Source organism: Lichenostomus cassidix, chromosome 3, assembly GCF_008360975.1.
Source record: "Lichenostomus cassidix isolate B80296 chromosome 3, HeHo_3.0, whole genome shotgun sequence".
Taxonomy (NCBI): domain Eukaryota; kingdom Metazoa; phylum Chordata; class Aves; order Passeriformes; family Meliphagidae; genus Lichenostomus; species Lichenostomus cassidix.
In genome coordinates, this window is record NC_139483.1 from 94873772 (window position 1) to 94896679 (window position 22908).

General features: G+C 38.6%; 2 protein-coding genes across 5 annotated transcripts in view; one reads left to right on the plus strand and one right to left on the minus strand.

Annotated features, from left to right (window-relative positions):
- The window catches only part of EIPR1 (EARP complex and GARP complex interacting protein 1), a 74469-nt gene extending 61197 nt beyond the window's left edge, over positions 1-13272 (minus strand). For all 3 annotated transcript variants that reach the window (XM_085056796.1, XM_085056795.1, XM_085056797.1), the window contains exons 1-2: positions 13151-13272; positions 4419-4502 (exon numbers count right to left, since the gene is read on the minus strand). In XM_085056796.1, coding sequence (XP_084912922.1) covers positions 4419-4502; positions 13151-13192 — 126 coding nt within the window. In that variant the 5' untranslated portion in view covers positions 13193-13272. The remainder of the gene's footprint in view (positions 1-4418; positions 4503-13150) is intronic.
- Positions 13273-13276: 4 nt separating this feature from the next.
- TRAPPC12 (trafficking protein particle complex subunit 12) overlaps positions 13277-22908 on the plus strand; it is a 47735-nt gene continuing 38103 nt past the window's right edge. For both annotated transcript variants that reach the window (XM_085056792.1, XM_085056794.1), the window contains exons 1-4: positions 13277-13361; positions 14187-15397; positions 18605-18721; positions 22393-22506. In XM_085056792.1, coding sequence (XP_084912918.1) covers positions 14192-15397; positions 18605-18721; positions 22393-22506 — 1437 coding nt within the window. In that variant the 5' untranslated portion in view covers positions 13277-13361; positions 14187-14191. The remainder of the gene's footprint in view (positions 13362-14186; positions 15398-18604; positions 18722-22392; positions 22507-22908) is intronic.

Sequence of the window (22908 nt, forward strand, 5' to 3'; positions counted from 1 at the left end):
TCTAATTCACACCATTGACAAAGAAGGAGAGACAGGGAAAGGGCTCTTCTTTGAAGCAAATACTTTACACTCAGTAAGAAACTTTTAAAAGTTCACTTTAGCAGTCATGTTTCTTTATCAAGATACAAATTCAATCTTTTTATACTGAATGGAAACATAAAATACTGAAAAATGAAGAAAAACATATATAGATAATATTTTTAAAAGACAGAATTAAGTTTGCTTTTTATTATTTTAATTTTTGTTTGTTGCATGTTTCTTTGCTATGGGTTGTTTTGGGGTTTTTTTTAGTAGGTCTACATTACAATCATTATTTCTGTCTTTTTTTAGTCAGTTGTTTTTCTATAGTTACCTCAAAAATACAAGAAATTTAGGAAGATTCTAGCCTGGCATACATACAGAAGGAACTTTACTCATGGGACTAATTCCCCTAAGCTCAACAGTGGACAAATAAATTTAGAAGACTCACAAATTTTAAAGAACTGTATCCTCAATAAAAATTAATTTTCCAAGTTTGGTGAACAGTGAAGAGGGGAAAAAAAGCCAAGAGACATCCTATCACAGTGACTGAATTAAGTCTACTGAATTTACTACTGAATCACTGCAAAAATCTTAGCTATGAAAAAATACAGAAGATTTTCTTAAAATACAGAAGCTGCAATATAGGTCACAACTCCATCTAAACACTGTTATTTTAAAGGGGCTGAGTTTACATGTTACCTTTTTCTCTATCACCTAGTCGTCAGCAACTCCTCCTTCATATATAATCCTGAACCTCATCACCTGTATTATTCTTCCATTTTGTCATCAAAGGCATGGAACCACCTCTGCAGTCGATTAACAAGTTGTCTTTTGATACTTCATTTGCTGCCTTGAGCCCAAGAATCTACTCAGGAATCAGGACACTATCCATCTACCCCAACAACTGCATATCCATCTTAAAGAGTGACACTTCTGCCTTTCAAAAAAGATCAGTTTAACCTCGTACCTTATTTTTGTTTGGAGTCTGCTTTGGGAGCTCAACCCAAGTCTCTCACCCAAGAAAGTGAACCACAAAGCTAAACCCCATTTACTACAGTCACACACATTCTCTTCCTACATTAACCAGGTTAAAAGAGTGACTTGGCACATAAGGGAGCTCTCCTTAACCCATGTGAAGCCCTTTGAAGACACAGAGAACCAGTTTCTCTCTGCTGTTATATTTATGATTCAGCTGACAACATGGACAACTGTTAACTGGTGGAACACACAGGTAGCTGATGAAAGGCCCAGACTGAGACTTTTAGGAAATACAAAATTTAATTCTTATGCCACGGTATTGTTTATACCTTGGGAGTTGAAAAATTACATCTTTCACAGCCATGCCAATCAACACCATCTACCAGAAAAAGCTGATCAGCATAACAGAAAGAACTGCAAAAGTTCCCCTAATGTTTTTTTGCTAAAGATTTTCCTACTCAACTTTATTTGAATACATGCTAAACTGCATTTTTCATATGGAATAGTGACTTCACATAATACTAAGGACAACAGAAATTTCATGGAAAATATTCTAATACCAAATACTGTACATCACCATGTTCACCATTAAACCACGCCCTCAAGTGCCATATTAACACATTTCTTGAACTCTTCCGGGGATGATGACTCCACCACTTCCCTCTGGAGTCCATCCCAATGCTTTACAACTCTTTCTACGAAAACATTTTTCGTAACATCCAGCTTCAACCTCTCCTGGTATAATTTAAGGCTATTTCCTCTCACCTGTCCTGTCACTAGTTGCCTGGGAGACTGACGCCCACCTGGCTACAACCTCCTTTCAGGTAGCTGTAGACAGTGATAACACCCCTCCCTGAGCCTCCAACCACCTTTTGTCCAGACTAAACAACTCCAGCTCCCTCAGCTGCTCCTCATAACAATTGTGCCCCAGGCCTGTCACCAGCTCCAGCACCCTTCTCTGGACACTCTCCAGTACCTCAATGTCTTCCTTGCAGTGAGGAACCCAGAACCGAACACAAGGTTTGAGGCGCTGAGTAGAGGGGATGCTATACATTACATAAATCATGAAAATTAATACTTTAGGTTCTCAGACACAAGACTGAAAACAACTTGAAGAGTTCTGAGAATGAGATGAGAAAAGTAGTGAGGACAAAAGTTCCAAAACTACACCATGTACAAAACAGTGCTACTACTTAAACTGTTTGCAGCATGTTGTGAGGACCAAATGCCAAGTACTATACACTATTAATATGTCAAATATTGACAGAATATAGAATCTTATAAACACTTTCCTTTCCTTTGAACTACTAGCATTAATAGGAAAATATTTTCACTTAAAATATATTCTCCTATGAATACCTAAAATTGCTTCATACAGCAAAAAACCTCAAAGAGGCAAAAGTTATCATGCCAGCTGTAAAATTATTGCGCTTTCATTTGCACTACACCTGCCCATGACTAGAAGGGAAGAAATAATCTGCACATGATAAAACCTCTCACTGTGCAGCACTTGGTAAAGTATTAAGTGTTGCAAACCAGCTCCTAAGTTTGGCCAAGTAACTAAAAAAGTTTTTAAGCAAATTGAAAGAACCTAGAGCTGAATTAAGTTATAATGAGCTGACGCCCAGGGCACTTCTTGGGGATTGAGGAACTAACTGAGAAGAAATGATGGCCTGAGGCACAGCTAAAGGCCAATAACCTCCAAACATTTGTTAATACCATAGGAATTGTCCTGCATTTCTACTGTTGATGTTATTCATTGTTAAAAGAAAAGCACACTCAAAGTTGAAGCATATGCAAACATTTCTAAAATAAACAGTACATACCCAATAAACTTAACAAAATCAGAAAAGTCAAATTATTAAAATCTGTTGGCTATCTACTGATAAGTGAGAACCACTCTTCAATAACAATTCTGTATCAGGATTTAATTAGTTGACTGAGAAGTAAAACCATTACAGAAATCACAGTAAAAAAACCTATTATAACCAAATATTTGAAGAGCAAGAGACAGCATAATCAAAAAAATTGTGTGTATTAAACTTCTAAGTTTGCTGCCACTTCTTCTGCTACTCTTTGCCCAAGTATTACTTGAAATATAAATAAACTGAATAGTCCATCCCCCTAATGAGTTGGAATAACTTTTCTTGAGTCTCATCCAGCATTATCATTGAGTAATGAACTCAAAACCTCACTGGGAATTGACAGCACACGTCCCAAAGCTGTGGTTCCAAGTCCATTTTGTGCAGCCCATACAGGCAATTTTTAAAAGTCGCTCACTCTATTCAATTCCAGGGTCTTCTCTGGTGGCTTTTAGCCTTGTTTAACAGACTCCCACCCAGACACCTGCTCTCCCCAGGAAAGAGAGAGAAACAAGGAAGAACAAGAGTGAGATAGTTTATGTGCCAAGCTACAGGGAGGGAGGTCACTTACAAACTAATATTCTGGGCAAAATAGACTTGACTTGGGTGAATGAATTCATTTATTGGCAGTTAAAATAAACAAGTATCTTCTGTTCCCCACTTTCCAGGCTGAACCTCACCCCAGACTCCTCTGAGCCTTTCAAGGGGGGCAGGGGGATGTGGGGCAGTGGTGGTTATGGGTGTTTTCTCTCTGATGCTCTTTGTATCTCACTCTCTTCCTCTGCTTCAGCACAGGGCGTTCATGGGAAACTGACTCACCTGTGTCCTGGAGTGGATTCACTGGAACCAGCCTTGTTTGGCACAGGCAGCCTCTGGTCTCTTCTCAGAGGCCACCACAGCAGCTCTCCTGCTACCCAAACCTTACCACCTGCACTCACTACAGCTTTCTAACTCAGCCTCAAGAACTTGTTTCAGTATGATTTTTACTGAAATTCAGTCACAAAAATTGAAATTTCTGCATAATTACAACTCCTACACCTAAATGCAGAAGAAACAGCCCAATAGAAACTGGGCCATGACAGTCATTCAAATTTTAGCTTGAACTGTTAAACTCACAATCAGAAAGTACACAGCTGATTGCCAATAATGAATATTGAAAAATTCAGTTTATGAATCTTCATTGAACTGTGCATGTATCAGGAGTCCCATTAGAAGCAATTAAAGCTTAAAGAGTTTTGTTTTATTGTGTATCTCCAGATTTAAAGATAGCTCCAGAGCATCTATACATTCAAATTAACAAAAATATGACAGTTTCTTTACTAAACCAATCTGATTTAGTCACACAATTTAGAAGAGCAATATGATTTTCAGAAAATACACACAGCTTTCATTCACCTACATTTCTTACCAATTTTTTTACTTTCTACCCACAGAAGTCTTCAACTTGACTATCAATTAATGTTCATATTCAATGGGGGGAGAAAGAAGAGGAATGATATTAGAACAATGTTACAAAAAGAGGTGAAAATTACAACTGACATTTGACAGAAAAATTACCTGATTATCATATCTAAGAGACTGTGTTCCAACCAAAAATCTTATTGCATCTGTTTCTGCTGTCTGAGGTGTTAAAGCTCGTGCCTAGGGAAGAAGAAAGCCATTAGAAAAGTACAATTAATAAAATCCGTTAATTTCAGAAAAAATCTTGAAGCTTATATAGCAATTATCATTTTATGCATTACACACTTACAAACTGCAGACTTTCCTGCCCTTTATGTCCATTTTGCTTAATACATTTTTTGTGCAATTTCTTGTATTTGTGAGGATTGGGGAACACACAGGTGCTAAATACATTACCTGATCTTCTTTATAACCGTGATAACATTAAATGCAGCAGCTCTTACAAAGTAATTTTCTTTCATCATCCGGAAAAACTCCATAGAACAGTGGATAGTTTTAAACTATTGTTGGAAAACAATACAATATCCAAGAAAGAGACCATTCTTACAGAGGTTTTCACATCGCTCAGGTTGAATATGCCTGTATAAAAATTAATTTTTTCTCACCATTAACCATCAATTTTAGAAGCAAATTAAACACCAATCCTTTTCCACTGCAGTCCATTAGAGACAAGAATTGTCCGAATGATGGGAGAAATAATTTGTTATTTACCTATGAAACTTTTGTCATAATCTTATTTCTTTGTTGTATTACGTTAACGGTATTTCTAGACTCTCTGCCTCGCTTCTTCAACTTGCACCAACCACAGCCTTGGAAGAGTGAAACAAAACAGTTAAGAGCCATGGGAAACAGTGATAAATAAAGTACAGCTTGAACTAAACCCACAGTTGCTTGTTTGCACTAGTCATTACTAGAGACTCTCTTAGATAATTTTGAGTAAATGGAAGGTAAACTAATGCTCAAAGGCATTTTGAGCAACCATAAATTAACTGTGAGGAATATCTGCTACTTCTCCATGCAAAAGATACCCTTAATGATATTGTCCCATATGAATTTTTTTAATCTAAAAATAAATCTCCACAATTCACATCCTATTTGGCATAAAATAGCTCAGTTCTCTCCAGACACTAAAGCCTGTATTGCAGGCAAATCTTTCTGAACGATTCAGGTAACTGCTGAATGGCTCTTCTTACTGCCATCCTGTCATGCAGCTTGTTACCTTCTGGATTCAGGAAACTTCAATATCATTCTATTTGAAATTTCTTTTTAAATTGATATTAAAAAGATGCCTAAAAGCTTGAAAGGAAATATCTGGAATATATTATATCACAATATCCAAATTTAGAGCATTTTAATTCCAGAAAAGCAACTTGAAGATATTTTATTTTCCTTAAATAAAGCAAAGCCATGCAGGCCATTGTCTGGCAATAGCAATAAGAAAAAACTAATTTTTCAGAATCATCTCTGGACTCGTACAGAGCAGATACTTCTTTTCTGGTATCTGATGTGTGATTTAGGTAGTGTAGTACCTTGCATAAGAAGGAGAATAAAAAGTTAAAAAATGCAACAAGCTTAGTAAGGTATAGGCTAATATAGCTATTACATTGACAATATCTATATAGAGGGAAAAAAAAACAGTAGAGAACATAATGAGTAGTTTGTGTTCAAAACACTCAAATGCAGATAAAATATCAGTGTGCATCCATACCAATAGGCTTTACTTTCTTATTTATGCAGCACTCATCTATAACAAGCCTAGAGGGTGTTTCTGATTGACAGACAAAACTAAAGTCCACCAAGATGATTGCAGAAAACCTTTTGTCTTTAACAGAGCTTACTTTTGCAGATCTTTGGCAAGAGATTCTTTGCATTCAAAAGACCTGCTTTCAATTATTTTGAGAAAACACTAGAAATAAACCAACAGCTATGTATCTCCTTCAATCAAAGAAGATTCTGTTGTTTCTACACATTAAAGAGAACTAGAGACCACCAGAATATTTAATAAAATAAAGAAGTAAAAGGGGTTTCCAGCCCTTTAAAAGCTTTTCTAGTCGGTCTCATCATGCTGTTTCAAAAATGCATCAAGTTGGACACAAAGTGCCTAAAATAAAATTGTGTAAATACACAGTAACATTTACGTCCCCAGCTTCTCAACCTCTTGCTTAAAATATTTTATTTTCCACCTTGCAGAAAAGAAAGGAAAAAAAATCAAAGGCATGAGAAAAATATATTTAAACACCTTTCACAAGAAACACATTATTGTTTACTCTCCGACAAAAAAAACATGCATCATCCATACATAGGATACAAAGTTCAAACTCATCAAGCATTAAGAAATCAGGAAGACTCTGATTCATAACATAAATATCAGTACAATGGACTTTCAGTTGTCTCCTGCACGAAGATATGTGTCATTTTGTCTTCTCTGAGTTACTTTGAGAGAAAACGAAGTTCTTTCAACAGATGAAGACACCAAATAGTCCTTTTAATGAACAATACAGCTGAATCTGGAGCACTGTAAAAATACAGGAAAGTACCTTAAGTTTATAATCTTGCACTGTAACCTGTCACAGCAGGTTGCAAATTGCATCTTTCACAAAGCATCCTGACTTATGACTGCAGCTCATCAATAGAAAATGAGCAAAAATGAATAGTAAAATAAATATTGATTAATCCACTACAGAACACAAAACTGCATATAGCCAAAAAAGAGTTTACTACTGGGCTTACCTGGAAAGAGACTTTTCACAAGGGCACATAGTGATAGGACAAAGGGGAATGGGCTTCAGCTGAAGGAAGGCAGTTTAATTGGATATTAAAAAAAAAAAATCTTCACTGTGAGGATGGTGAGGCACTGAACAAGTTGCTCACAGAGGTTGTGGACTCCCTGTCCCTTGAAGTGCTCAAGACCAGGCTGGATGGAGCTCTGAATAACCTGGTCTGGTGAAAGGTGTCCCTGTCCATGGCAGGGAGGGGTTGGAACTGCATGATCTTTAAGGTGTGCTCCAACTCAAACCATTTTATGATTCTACCCAAGATATTAAACTATTACTAAGAAAATTGCCATAATGCTTAGAAAATATCCAGAATACACATCTGAAAGATGCAAACAGTAAGAAAACAAGTAATCCTCACACATGCTGTCATGTCCCAACTAACTGATAGTGTCAGACAATGAAACAACTTACGCAATTACATCATTTCATTTTTAAAGAAGGCCTAACACTAGGGAAAAAATATTAGCAAGCAAAACATTGTGAACCCCACAATGAACTTTTTGGCTACATGTCCAAACTTTATATTTATTAACAGCCATATGAGGGAATGTGCATGGTTTAAAGCAGTTTTGTAAAACAGGACAAAGATTGAATTCCAAATCCACTACAAAAAATAGATGTGTAAAGGACATTCAAAACCCTAGAATACAAGTGTGACAGACAGCAGCAATAAAATAAAGCACAAGAAACAACAATCATTGCAGCAGAATGCAGTTAAGACTAACTGGAGACTGGGCATCATGTCTATGCCTACACCATGCTCAGTGCAATTTTGGGCAAAGATCACCTTCTACCTCACCCTTAAAGCTTAGGTGACCTGCAGAATAATAAAAAACGCTGAGAAAAAGAACTAGAGCAGAATCTACTGTCCTTGACAACAGCAAGATAATCCAGACAAACACAATGAGAAACCTCAAAAGGGTGGAGATTGGTTTCAACTAGGTGCATTATGGAATTGCAATGCACTGATTCTCTACACTGAGTTCATAATTTCTTCTGAAAAACTTTCACTCCTCAGCATCTTTTGAAATACCCACCAAATGCACCAAAGTTTAGGTTTGTTGGTTTTTTGGTTTTGTTTGTTGGACTTTATTGGGGGGTTTTCTGGGGGGTTGTGGTTGTTCTGGTTTTTTCAGGGTTTTTTTATTTTTGGGTGGGGGGTTATTTGCTTGTTTGTTTTGGTAATTTGATGGCTTCTCTTTTGGGAATTAATATACAAAAAAGTACTTCTTCAATACATATGTTGTCATGCTGATACACTGCACTGGCTTGGTATTAACAAACAAGAAAACAAACAGACCCCAACATTTGAATATTTGTATTACATTTAATAAAACTATTCTACAAACTAGGCAACATTTGAAATTCATACAATCAACCTGTATTAACAAACCATGAACTTTCCATGCAAAATGTAAAGACACATTATTTGACTTGCAGTCCCTAAATCTGAATTTAAAGTTATTTGACCATCTGCTGATGCTGAAAACCAGAACTAGCATACTGCTACTTGGGGTGGGGAGCTGGATTTGCTGATGTCTCATTCTGGAGGCAAAATACAAGTTCCCTGCCCCCCACTAGACAAGCCCCAGGCTGCTAATGCCATGAATGTTATTTTTGCCTTCTGGCACAATTTCAATTTTCCAGTAAGTACACTTTGATTTTTACTTGGGTAAGACAGCCTTGTTTCTCCCACCACAGTAGGAGACCCTCTCAGTGACTCTAATAAGCTGCAGTGACTATCAGTGAAAAGGTTGGCAGCACACATGCCCAGGTGACCTTCAATGCTCTCAGACAGCTGCTTTCCCCAAGTCTTTCACAGCATAAAAATTTCCACTCCTGATGTATTTAGTGCACTGACCCTATTCCAAAGGCTGACAGATTCTGTAAACCCTCACAGCAACAAATGCAACCTGCACACAAAGCTGTGCATAGCACAATCATCCTCAGAAAACCCATTCATTTGTCATGAAGGTAACAATCATTACTTAATAGTTCCTTCAAGTTCACTTAACTCTATCTTCACATTGTCATTATTCTGTACCATACCTATCATTAGGAAGATCCTACTAATTGCTTGAGGGTCCTAAAAAAATACTTGCCAACTGTTCCACTTCATGCATTATGAAGATCTTCAGGGGATTTGTTAAGAGAGCTTTTCCACTTAGCTGCTTTTGTTCCTCTAGTAACACTTTAAACCACCAAGGTTTAAAATATACAGGATTGGCACTCATGAGGCAAGTAATCTTAGAGAAGAAAAAGAACTGACACAAAAGGAATTTTAGTAAGATATTATTATGCAGGTTTTTAAACTGATTCACATTTCAAAGTAAATCTTCCAAAGACATTGCTAAAGCTGGGCCAAAATTGTAATGTATGTTCTGCTTAGGCCGCTCCCTCTGAACCCACAGGAGACCACAAAAGCTTCTCCCAGAGAAGAAAACACCACTATAGCCAACAGGAGCTATAAGCCCTTCTCTCCCATCCTGGGAATACAGCCCAGTGTGAAAGCCAGCACAGCTTTCCCTGGGTAGCTCACAGTGAAACACATTTTCAAAGGAAGACCCATTTTACCACTTCTAATAAATCTACAGCTGGATTCTTCTCCATCACAGCTGAGCTATTCTCAAATGACAATAGGTATACACACATTGGTCACAGGTCTTCTATGATTTATTTCAGTTGGTATTCTGCACCACTTTAGGTTTCTTACTCTAAGAAATCGCATTTAGTTTTAGGGAAATGAAGTTTCATCTTATTCTTGCAAGCAGGCAAGTCCTAAAAATCAATAGTCTCTGCTCAGATTCATAAAACCTGTTAACAACTAACAGACAACACAATACGGGCCAAGTATCACTTATTCAAGAAGCATGATGACCACAATGCAGAAACTAACTTGAGACAAAGCATTAATGCACTTTTTTCAAGCCTGCTTCATCCAGACCCCGTCTCAGGGTGCTGCTCACGCTGCCCACGAGCAGCAGGCCCTGTGCTCAGACACATGTCTTTCTGCTGTCCTTGCCTCCTGCTCATTATCCTTCTCCTCGCAAGTCTATGTACTTTTGACATGCAACGTCTAGTAGGAGTATCTGGCATGCTGAAATTCAGCTCAGTGTTGTGGTATCCCCAAAATCCATTAAATGTGCCAAACACACACTCCAAAATTATCACTCTGGCGTAAGCCGTGTTCCTCTTCCATCAGCCCATTACGCTGGCTGGCTTCTGCATACTTTTAAACAAACAAGATGCAGGCTTGAGCCAAATACCTGTCCCAGGAAGCACCTCTCCACACTGCGTATTTCCAGGGCTATAAACATTATCCAGTCAACCTTAAACTAAGGCAAATATAGTATTTTGAGATATTCAGTGGTGCTTACACACCTGCTCAAAATGTCACTGTTTAAACCGTCAAGAAAAGCATGGGGAAAATTGTGACTGCCTGAAAATGAAAGCCAATTCAACCAACACAGGGTAAACATACCAGGCACTCCAGGTGAGACAGCAAAGCCCACGTCAACTCTACACAGGACAAGAAGGACATAATTTCACCGACAAAAACCAGCACTTAGCAATATTCCTAGGATCTCATTCATCACATTCCTATAATTAAGGATATTGATGAATTCCACTAAGGTTCCTTTTAGAAGAACCACCTTGGCAGTGAAATGTTCTGCAGCTACTGCTGTTGCTTTGTATTCATCATCATGAGCCACAGCCACAGCACTCAGTACCTTAATTCAAGCAGTATCTCACATTTTCATTCACCACCCACCCTGTAACCTTCTCATTTTCACTGCAGTCAGACAATCAGAGCAACTAGGGTGAGATTGTCTTTTTAGAAGCCACAAAAAGAGTCATATACCCTGAAATTCACACATAGTTCGCATGTCTGTACAGTGTTCATATAGCTCACAGCCACACACAAGAGATTAAAAAAGAGAAAAATGTATTTGTTCATTACTCTAAGTTACCTTACATATGCCAGTACATCAGAACACTTTCTGCACATAGAAATGAACAGAAATCATGCAGAAATAATTTTAAGTTAGTTGGTGGATAGCATTCTAGAAGGAATCAGCTTTACATTCCTATAAACATAGTCACACTGGATCAGATGAAAAGCACACCAGCATGACTACACTTTCTCCATCAGTGGCCACAGATGAACTTTTACTGACTTGGAATCCCAAACACAAGAAGCAAAGACAAAATTTTTTAAACTTGGGTGAGAAATTAGTCTGAAGAGATGCTTTTGGACAAAAAGCAGTGATTGTGATGATGCAGCTAACCATTATTATCTAGCAACACAGAAGAAATAATGCTTAAAAAAATAATAATCTTTCTTATTAGACCTGGAGATGTAAGCTGGAAAAACCAGATCAGTTTTAGGTTTAAGTTTCTATATTAGTGTCTCTCCATTTTCAAAAAGTACAGAGACAAAATTTGTTTTAAAGCCACACTGGGAGTTAATGGAGATTAGAAACAGAGCCTTCATCTCTACATTCCCTTTCTGACTTACCCATAAATCATTTCTTCTTTCCTCACCATCTCCCTAATTGATCTGTATCGACATCAACTTCCTTTTATTACAGTCATTTTATTCATCCTTTTGTTTTATCCTCCCAGCAGACAACTCCACGAAGTTATACACTCCACAGGAAAGAAGAAGTTTGTAGGAGATCTAGGGTTTGGAGGGGCAGGGTACACAGGTCCATGGAGATCCCAGACAACATACACTAGCTTTCCCAAATTTCTGGAAGAATAATTTTATGTGACCTACTAGAAAGAAGCCATTAATTTTATTAAATACAGGACATATACTGTCTTCTGCAAAAGCAATTTAAGTGTAAGTTTCATTAATTTTAAAGTACAAGTTACAGTCATCTCTAACCAATCACAAAATAGTATCATACAATACAGACAGCATACTATCAGACTTCAGTAGATTTGACATTTAGTACAGGTGAATATTACGTACCAGCTCCTATACAAGAGGAAAACCAAATACAAAATTTGCTAACAGGATCTATTGGTAAAGTCAGGACTGTAGAGCACACTACTCAGTACACAGGCCATTTGTTATAAAGAACTGTTTTAAACTACTTTTCAAGAGCACTTTAGTAAAGGTGCCAAAAAACACCCCAAACCACAAAACATGCAGATATTTACATTGCTACATCTAATGTATAACGAATTGCTCTATTAGAAAGTGCTGGTTTTCTTCTGCAGCATTACTGCTCTAATGGCAGTGACGACAAGCCAGCTGTTGCCAAAGAGAACACAACAGCTGAGTAAAGTCCTTGGAGGAAGAATGAATGAAGGTCCGTCTCACTCTGCTTTCCCAGAACCTGCGGAAACCTCATTAAACACAACACCTCTGTTCCTCTAAGAAGATGACCAATAAGTTTCTAAATTGCACAGTCCCATTTCCTGACAGCCATAAAATACTAATATGATGGACAGATTTGTTTCGTTGGACAAATGCACTGACATGGACTGCATAGGAACATCCCACAAAGTTCACCCAGATTTACAGCAGGGCATAACCAATTAACATTTGCAACTTACTGGAAACACATTCATGCTCTCTCCTCAGAAAAGCAATTCTTATTTTTTTTCTGACAAGGCAGAATCAGGATGCCTTTGGCACTGGCGGCACTGCGGCACCGCTCCAGCGCCGGAGCAAGCCTTGAGCCGAGGCGGAGCGCGGCCGGAGAGCGGGCAGGAGCCGCCAGGCTCCCGGAGAAGGAGCCCTGCCGGGCCGCACCTGCCCTGCCCTGCCCTGCCCGGCGAACAGCGCGTGTTGAGCGGGGATCGACTGCCGGCCGCTGCCCAGGCAGCCCGAAACACCCAACGCGGCTGCCAGAAGCCTCCAGCCCGGCGGTGCCCGCAGTGCTCCCGGCGCCAGCTCGGGGGAGAACGGCAGGGTACGCCGGTCTCTCCCGGTGGGCTCTCCCCTGCCCCTCTACAACACCCTACCCCGCGGCCAGCGCCCCCTCGGAAGCAGGGCCGGCACCTGCCAACCCTCCCTCAGGCTCCTTTCGCGCCCACCTGGAACTCCAGCCCATAAATCACCGGCGCGTCGTCCTCCATCGCGACCCCCAGCCCGGCCAGGCAGCCCGTCGCGTCTGAAGCTTTCTGGTCCTCGGCGCTGCCCGTCCTCGGCCGCTTCCGGAAACTGCGCGCGCGCAGCCCCGCCCGGCCCGGCCCGCGCGCAGGCGCAGTGCGGAGGAGCGGCGCCGGACGTGGCGGCGGCGCGGAGGTGACGGGACGGGACGGGACGGGACGGGACGGGACGGGACGGAAAGGGGTGGCTGCCCGGCCTGAGGGACGTCCGGGTAGGCGGGTGGTCGCTGGGGCGGCCTCGGGGCTGTGCCAGGCGGAGGCCGTGAGGGAGGCCGGGCCCGCCTCCTGTCCGGGCCGGAGCCCGCGGTGTTCGGTGACAGCGCCGAGCACAGCCCGGGCTGCGGGGGACTCGGGGCGCTGCCGCCGCCGAGCGCCCCTCCTGCTTGGCCGGCCCCGTGCTCGGCAGCCTGCGCTGGTGGTAGCCTTGAGCCGTGAGCTTCCCTGTGCTGAAACCGCGACCGAGCGGCTCTTGGCGACCAGCGTAGCGAATGTTGAGTCACGAATGTTGGGAGAGGGTGCTCGGGGAGGCGGGGCAGGTGCCATCCCTGGAGGCGTTCAGCGCCAGGTGGGATGGAGCTCTGAGCAGCCTGGTCTAGTGGAAAGTGTCCCTACCCATGGTTGGGAGTTTAGAATCGTATCAGCTTGTAAGGTCCCTTTCCAACCCAAACCATTCTATGATACGATTTTACATTGTTTCAGCTGTGTTTAGAGGGAGGTGTTTGCTCTTCAATCTCAGTAGTTTAATGACTCGAGGAGAGAATAAAGAGAAAATATTTTCAGAATTAATTCTGAATCTGGTTAAATGTTAAATGAAAAATGTCAAAGGGAAGACGTGAAATAACTGTTTTTAAAGCAAGAATTTCATTATTTGTATAATACTTAGGAGTTCCGCTGTGACACCTGAGCAATATACAAGTATTAAAACTAATTCTTGTTTTGCTGGGGACTTCTCTTTTTTTAGTTACTATGGAGAACAATGAAAGCAAGGCTAAAGATGCAAAGAGCACCTCGGATGAAGGTGACAGCAGAGACATAACCCAGCAGAAAACTCAGGAAGAAATTCTCTTTCATGAGGAAACCATTGATCTTGGTGGAGATGAATTTGAGTCTGAAGGGAATGAAACTGTATCAGAGGACTCAAATAATTTTGTAGATAAACTTAATGAGCAGATGATGGAGAGTGTCATTATTTCAGATTCACCAAACAACAGTGAAGATGACACAGGTGAACTTGGTTGTCTTCAGGAGATTGTAGAGCAAATGGAAGCTAAAGATAATCAAAAAACACAAGCAGAAGTGGATAAAGAAGAGTTTTTAAGTAATGAGAGTGAAACTGAGCATGAAGAAACTCCTAAAGATATTTCTGAGATTGGAACAGATGATCAGGCATCTTTAAAGGAAGAATCAATTCAGGAAGCAGTTAAGGAGGAGCCAAAGTTGGGAAACAACGTTCCTGTTGAAACAAAACCAAATAATATTGATGAAAGCAAATCTGAGGACCAAATACTGTCACCCACTACTACCAAACCATCGTCTGAGGTTGAGCCCATTCCTGTGTGCACCATCTTCAGCCAAGCAAACAATGCTAGTACTCAGCCACAGTTGTTCCTACCTGACGGTTTTGAGCCTCAGATGGTCAAATCTCCCAGTTTTAGTAGTATAATAGAGACTCCAGTGAAGTCTAATCCACAGGTGGTTCAACCAAGCCCCAGTCTAAGCAAGTTCTTTGGTGACACTGTTAACACTAATACTTTAGCTTCTGATTTTTTTGATTCGTTTACCACATCCAGTTTTATTTCTGTTAGTAATCCCAATGCGAGCTCTTCAGTTCCAGAGCAAATGTCCTCTCTTTCTAATGGTGGAGGTGATTCTTCATCCAACCCTACTTTCCCTGTGCAAAATGGGAGACCTGAAGCAGGTGTTCCTCCATCGTCTCCAGAAATAACTCAATCCCCTAAGCCATTCTCACAAATCCAAGCTGTTTTTGCTGGGAGTGATGACCCGTTTGCTACAGCCTTAAATATGAGTGAACTAGACAGAAGAAATGATGCTTGGATTCCAAGTGAGGAAACAAGAAATGTTCTCATTTCAGTTGCCACACAGCAATACAGCACTGTGTTCATAGATAAAGAGAATCTCACCATGCCTGGATTAAAATTCGATAATATTCAGGTAAGAGTCTATTACTGTATCTTCATCTATTATTATATTTTAGAATTATTGTAGGAGGGCTGTCCAGTAATCTGTATCACAGTGCTTTGCATTGTTTCTGATGGTCACCTTGTGTGTATTAGTGCAGTGCTAATTAGAGAATGCAGTGTCACTGCTGCCTTGTACAGGAAGAGGCTAAAACCAGATCTGATTTATTCATAGTGACATTTGTTTGGTACATTGAAAACCAGCGTTGACAGTTTCCACAGAAGCCAAAACTGGTTGTATTTTTAAATACTTTATTTCTGGTCCTCTGAGTTAGTAAGATAATTCTCACATTTGGAATATATACAAACTCTCTAAGCTGTGCTACAGAGTCTAAGAGCAGACCACTTTGCTTGTGGAATTCACTGTTGCAGTCAAGTGAGAAATAACTTTTTTTTCACTCATATTCACAGTGGTCTCAATAATGTTAACACTGACTGTAATTGCATCATTTCTATCTTCCCTAAGCAATGCAAAGGGATAATCTGTAAGAAAGATTGAGTGCTGCAGCAAGCTGCTGGAAGGGAAAACCCCTAAATTAAATTAAAAACTCGGGAGAAGGTCATGAAGCAAACAACGTAGTGGTGAAAAGTCTTTTTTTTTTTTTTTTGTCTTCTATCAGAATTTCTAACTGGTGAGAAGGCAGAAAGCATTTTTTTCAGAATTTGAGAATTTTCACTTGGGTCTATTCAGGATTTCTCATGTAGCGGTTTTATCCTGGCTGCTCAGCCAAGCTAACCATCATAATGTTTTGGTTTTTCACTTGAAACAGGCTAATCCTATTCTTTGATATCTATGCCTCTGGATAATAGAATTGTTGTTTAGATAGATGGTGTTCAGGGTTTGGATACTTTAATCCTTAATTATGCGTAACAAAGACCATCAGTCAATAGTCAAATACAAGCAGAGAGCAGTCTGCAGTGACTTCTCAATCTGCAGGAGCAATCAGAAAAGTTTCTGGAGTGAATCAGGTCCAGATTTGTAGCTGAATTATCTGGCAAATCTTGGGTTTCTGTCACAAGCAATAAATACCAGTATAGATATACCACGCTGCTGTTACTTCTTGGGTTAGTTTTATCTTAAAACGTTTGTTTGTTATCACAGAGCCCAATAATTAGCATGAAAGAAAACACTGTGATAGAAAACTATTCCTCCTCCAATCCTGCCCAAAATATCCCTTAGACCTTGATGAGTTATTCCAGTGTATACTCTTCCTCTCCTAACAGCTAATTGGTTAGACAGAAGGAATGATTCCTTCTGCAGTCTCCCAGAATGAGGGTCTCCGTTTTGCAGGCTTCCTTCTTTACAATAGTTCTCTCTCACCTTCCTCAGTCTAATCAAGGATTAAAGGCTTGTTTCTGCCAATGATGCCCTAAATCTGGGCATGTGTATATATGCAGACCTATAATTTAGTACATAAGTGAAAAGAAGATATTTGGCAATGTCCATGTGATGTATTTTTATAAAAGACCTAACGTAAAATCATTAATTGAATTACAGGGTATTCCTGCTGCTTTGTTCATTGTTTATAAGTAATCTCCTAGACATGTCCACAGGGACAAGTTTTGAAGTGCTTTATGTTCAGACAACTTTCCTTGCTTTCAGTTACTGATTTTCAGTGGCCTGAGTGCATGCCTCGACTGACTTGGCATTTCCTGGTTTGATATCATTGTTCCATACCCTTCTAGTACTGCAAATCACGTATTTAACTGAAACTGTAATTGAAGAGTACTTGAAATGTCAACTGAAACATTTGTGGGAGGTATGTTTTCAATGTTAAAGCAGGTTCCAACAGTGGTCGTTATAGCTTTTATATGAATAGTTTGCTAATGCTAAATGTTAATGCAAGGTGTTAAGCCAATACATGCAGAAGCTGGTTAAAAAATGCATTTGCAGTGAATAAACTTTTAAGTGTGCTTCAGGGAAGGACTGAAATTTCACATGACATATTGAAGAGCTTGGTTCTTTATTTTTTGCCCTGCTTGCTGAGAGAGTGTTTGTATAACAAATGTATTGTAAGACAAGTTTGTGTTGATAAATCACACCAAGAAAAATACTGAATGTTTTTTATTTCAGCTACATGCTACTTTTTGACAATTCTTAAAAAAACATTCTTTTTCAAACTATCTTGGTTGTGTATGGTGAAGATTGTATGTACCAGTGTTCTCCAAGTGTCAGAACAAATCTGGGTGCTGCTTTTTATGCTCTTTCCGTTATGCCTTTTTTTCATGAGTTGCTGTGTTCTGTCATTGTTCTTTGTTTCATTACATTCATTTGTACTGTTTCCTACACCAAAGTACTGTTGGGTCCAAAGTGTTATTTGGCAGGATTAAAAATTCTTTTGTATTTATGTCATTTTGCACTCACTGTCTTTTCTTAATTCTTTGAGCTCTTCTGGGAGGTGGATATGTTGTTCATTCATGGGATAAGTGACATCATTGGAAGTAAAAAATTTCCATGTAGTGAAAAAGTAGTTCCATTCTCATTCCTTAAGAAACTAGACAGAAAACAGAAATATATTTCCTATCACTGTCCATGGGGAAAGTTTAAACATTTAATGTCAGTTGTCTTTGTCATGGCTGAACTCAACTGTATTAAATGCAGTTCACCTTCTTTTTAGGCAAAAAGCTATTTAGCTCAGCCCCGTTTCTCTGACTGATGCCTACAGCTAGTTCCTTTGACATTGGGAACACTTTTTGAAGGGTTGCTGTATACTTTGGTTTATGATCTCTCAGAGTTTATTTTGTGTGGGTATTTAAGGCTACCTTATCATGTGCATGTTTATCTTTGATCAGTGGATTGCACCTTTCAGTGTTAACATACCTCAGAAATCCCATAAAACTTTCTGTGTTTTGTAAGATCTTTGAGCAGTATTTTGTAAGGTCTGTGAACAATAACAGTGTAAGATGCAAATAAACCTGAAAGTGTCAATGCTAACTGAAACCTATACATGGCAGAAAAAGGATATAGCAAATTATGTGGAGTAAATGTGGTAGTTTTCATTCCAATGTTGTATATACATGTGCAGTTATATTTATTTCACACACAACATACTGGAAAATGTGTATTTCTCTAGAGGAGAGAGCTGTTTTTCTCAGTTTTAACTCTACCTTTTATTTTGCTGAAATAATGTTTTAAATAGTCTTGTTATCTGTTTTCTTCTTCTGTTCCATGAACACCAAGGGAGATGCAGTAAAAGACTTAATGCTTCGCTTCTTGGGGGAGCAGGCTGCAGTGAAGAGACAAGTTTTAAATGCCAACTCTGTAGAGCAGTCATTTGTAGGCTTGAAACAGCTAATTGTAAGTAACAATCATCATATAATATATATTTAATACTGTGTTTCTCTCAAGATAGTTGGGAGCTAATGACTGAGGAGAAACTGGAAAAGAAATCTGTGCTTTAGTCTAGTCATGATCCTTCAATGATACTAGCCAAACTAGAGTAGTTTTTAATGGGAATGACACTGGGTTTAAATCACATCGTAAATGTTTTTTTACATGCAAAAGTTACCAAAAATTGTTTTGTGTGACTGTGAATTTTTATACATCTAGAGCAAATACATGTAAGCAAGAGCTTGTCTTCACAGTGGTGCTTTGTTTTACAGCAGCAAATACAAGGTACAAGCTGCAATTGTGTTAGCTCTTGTTATTCCATATTTTAGACTAATTTTTTACCCTCATTTGAACAAAGAGCACAGTCTTTCTTACTAGAGACCCTTCTGATGTTTTGAGTTGTAAGGTGCATGCAGCCAGAGGAAAATTCAGTCTTTGACAGTTAAAAGAATACTACTGTATCTTGCCACTATAAATATGTAATGTTTATTCTAAATATGGAATAATTTCTTCAAGCTGCTAGACCAGGAAAGGGTTACTAACTACATTTTCTTAACTGATGTGCAAGTGCTCTACCAATGTAATTTAAAGGGGAGAAGCATGTCATAGCTAGTGGAGGAGGACATTTTAATCACTTTAATGGTGTTACATGTAGAGTTAATGACTCCCTTTGAGTCTGTTTGAAAGGAGTCATATACTGTTACTTTTGCACATGATTAATGTTGTGCTTTTGCATATATTTTCAAATATTACAAACTTGGATACAGTGGTATGGCATACGTATTCACTTTAATAAGTTATAAATTATCCTTAAAAATAGGGGAGGGGATTGTTCTTTTGTTTCTAAATCAGTGAGCAATTTTCTACATTTTTGTAGCAGATTTGAGAGAAGGTGGGAGAAACAAGTAGCATAGACTAGCTGGGTGCTTTTGGGAAGAGGTTGCATTTCTGTACTAAGAAGCATCTATTTTTTGGATAAGATTTCAGTGGTTTTCCTGAGAGACTGACTAATGTTATAAATTGTGTATCAGAGGAGTTCCCTTTTCATCACTGAACATGTTTTCTGTAGATTTCCAGTCTGCATCACTCTCTTTGCTTGACAGGAGAATTATATTTGAAATCTGTTTTACTGTGCAGTTTCCCTGTCTGTATGTAAACCTCCCGCAGGACTTCTGGGGTTTTTTTTGAAGAACAGAGATGTTCTGCAAGGAATAATGCATTGTCTGTTGACTGACTGATCTGCTTGGCCTAGCTTTGATGTGTGTACAGCAGTTAGTACTAAGGTGTTTTGGGGTTTTAATTTTTGGTTATGTATACAGATAAAAAGAAAGTCCTTTCACAAGATAAACATCTAGACTAATAGTGTTTAAAAAGTACGGAAATCATGCAAACTGGTGGCTTTCATTAAAAGAACAACAGCTTCATAGTTTTTGGGGGGAGTGGAAAGATGATACTAGTGTCATGTGGAAAGAGGTTCTGTTCTGCCAGGCTGCTGCTGTGTTAGTATTTGGCAATAATATTTGGTTGACAATATTTTATCTTGGTGAAATTAGTGTTTTCACACAATTACCGTTGGACAACCACGTCCTGATCATCACAGAATAGTTATTTTTGTCTTTGAGAATATTCTTCAGTATTTTTTATACTGTATCTGAAGCTGTAATGTCCATATTTGCTTTGTGCCTCTCTCTATTTACGACTTAAAAAGCTCAGGTACAAGGGACCCAGGTTTTTAGAACTGTGTGATTTTAGACCACAGGAAGCATGAAAGTGACCTGCAAGGTCTTGAGGGATGTTTGAAATAAATGGATAAAGATTTCTGGTGGATTGGCAGCTCTAAGTCTGGTACAATTTGTCTGAGACAATGTGTCCAGCTAATTTCAAATTAAGTTGTACTGCCAGCAGCCTTCTATTAAGCTTCCACTGAGAATTATGCTCCATGACCAGCAGGCAGCTCTAATTTTGAAATCATTGTGAATATTATGTTTCATTTTCCAGCAAAGACTGTTTTCACAATGACTGTCATACTTGCTTCTCTTGGCTGTCTTGGTCTATAAAGTATTTTTTGTCTATGCCTGAAATGGAATTTAAAAAATTGTAGCAACTAAGTTCTTTATAAAAGATCCATTATTTTTGGATCCTAACTCCCATTTGGGAAGAAAAGTTGAGCAGTTTTAAAGTCTTCGTTTGCTCCTGTTCTAAGGATAATAAGAATTTAATTTCTCTCTCCAGAAGAGGAATGAATTTCATGTCATCCATGTCAGTATCCTTCTGCTTTTCTAAGTTGATATAGATAGATGTTGAAGGATGTTATAAATGCATTATCAATTCCTGCTTTTCCATGACTGCGTAGATGTCTCAGTCTGCCATGCTGTTTCATGGTTTTGCTGTCAGCCAACTTCTGCATTTCCAGTGGAAGTCATCTTTATCTGGCATTTGACAATGCAGGGAGGAGAGATGAGGTGATTAGTGCATGGTGATCTCTGTAGTGGCCTGTTAGCAGCCTGTGTGGCTGCCAAATGGGGGCCAGAAAGTATGAAAACTGTTCAGTTGTTTCTACTGATTTTTGACTGTTTGCTGTATGAATGTTTGCTAAAACACTGGAGAGAAATTAATACCAATTCAAAATTAGTATCTGAACTATGCAAGCACCAATATAAGTATGTTTTTTCCTTTACATTTCATCAGACAACATGATTATTTTCTATTACATTGGTATTTTTTTAATTAAGAAACTATTTAAAAATACATTACTCTCAGGAATAAGATATATTTACTTCAGAATGATCTGCTGAATACATGTCTCTTTAAAAACTCCTCTGTATAATAAGAAAGTATGATAGCTTAAAACTTGTGAAGCATTAATCAGTGTTTTAAGTTTTTGGTATGTTGCATCAGGCTATAAAAGGCAGAAACATTAATAGGATGTTTCTGTTGAAAAACTGATTAACAGTGTGGCAGTACAGTTTGATTTGTCTAACTAGAAATGTTTTTGTTTTATGAACAAAAAAATAAGTTTAAGAGTATTTTTAAATTAGTCATGCGGTCGAAATTCAGATATTTATGTTTTATAGGTGAAACAGTCATTATTGTTCTGAATTTATCATTTATGCACTGTATTCTTCTTTGTTCTTTGTTTTGGGTTAATAGGAATTTTGCATCCTGGACAATGTTAGGAAATTTATTTTCATTACATGAACTGTACTAGGGGTTATAAGCTGAATTACTGAAGTCAGTGAGATAAGAATAGGCATTGAATACTTAATTACCATAGAGTAACTTGGATGATATTGATAACATATGGCTGGCAAATTTTTTCTCCTTTTTTCAGAAGAAAACAAAGTGGTGATTATAGTATATTCATTTATATAATCAAACATGATATAGCTTTAAGTTCAGAATTCCATCAGGTTTTGTATATTCTTTTGTTCTAGTGATCTGGTAATATTAATGCTTGATTTGCCTTTTTGCCTAATTAGACATGCAGCTTTGACAAATGACATTCTGCTTCTCACCGGCCAGCTCTCCTGACCTTGTCATTATTACTGATGAGTACTTGTCACTGCTGCAGGCAAAATAAGCAGTTATGCGTTATAGGAACTTTATGATTATGCTACTTATTCTTTTCTTCTTCCCAGAGCAGTAAAAACTGGAGGGCAGCAGTTGACTTGTGTGGGCGGTTGCTAACTGCACACGGTCAAGGCTATAAAAAAAGTGGACTACCTACTAGCCATACAACAGATTCTTTACAGGTATGTTTAAAGCTGTGCCCTTGTCACTTTGTTCCAACTATGTTCATAGTGTATTTTTTTTTTAACATGATCAAACTCCTTTTCCTAATTGTAACATAGAAACTGAGCTTGTTTAAGTATTTTAGCAAATCACTTTTTCTGTTTGTTTATGTAAAGTAGGCCTTCATTTAAAACAAACTTAGTTTTTTTTAAGTAAAATCCAATCTCGATTGTATGTTTGAAAATGTTTTTACACTAGTAAAATGTAATATGTTTTGCTGTTTTGAAAGACTCACTTTGCTAAAGTTCATAGAGCTATCTAGATTGTGAACTTTGTAGTAAGATTCCAAATGTTAGAAATGTGTTCCATGTTGCTAAGAAAATAAGAATCCAAATTAATAAAATATGGCAAGTGATTCAGAT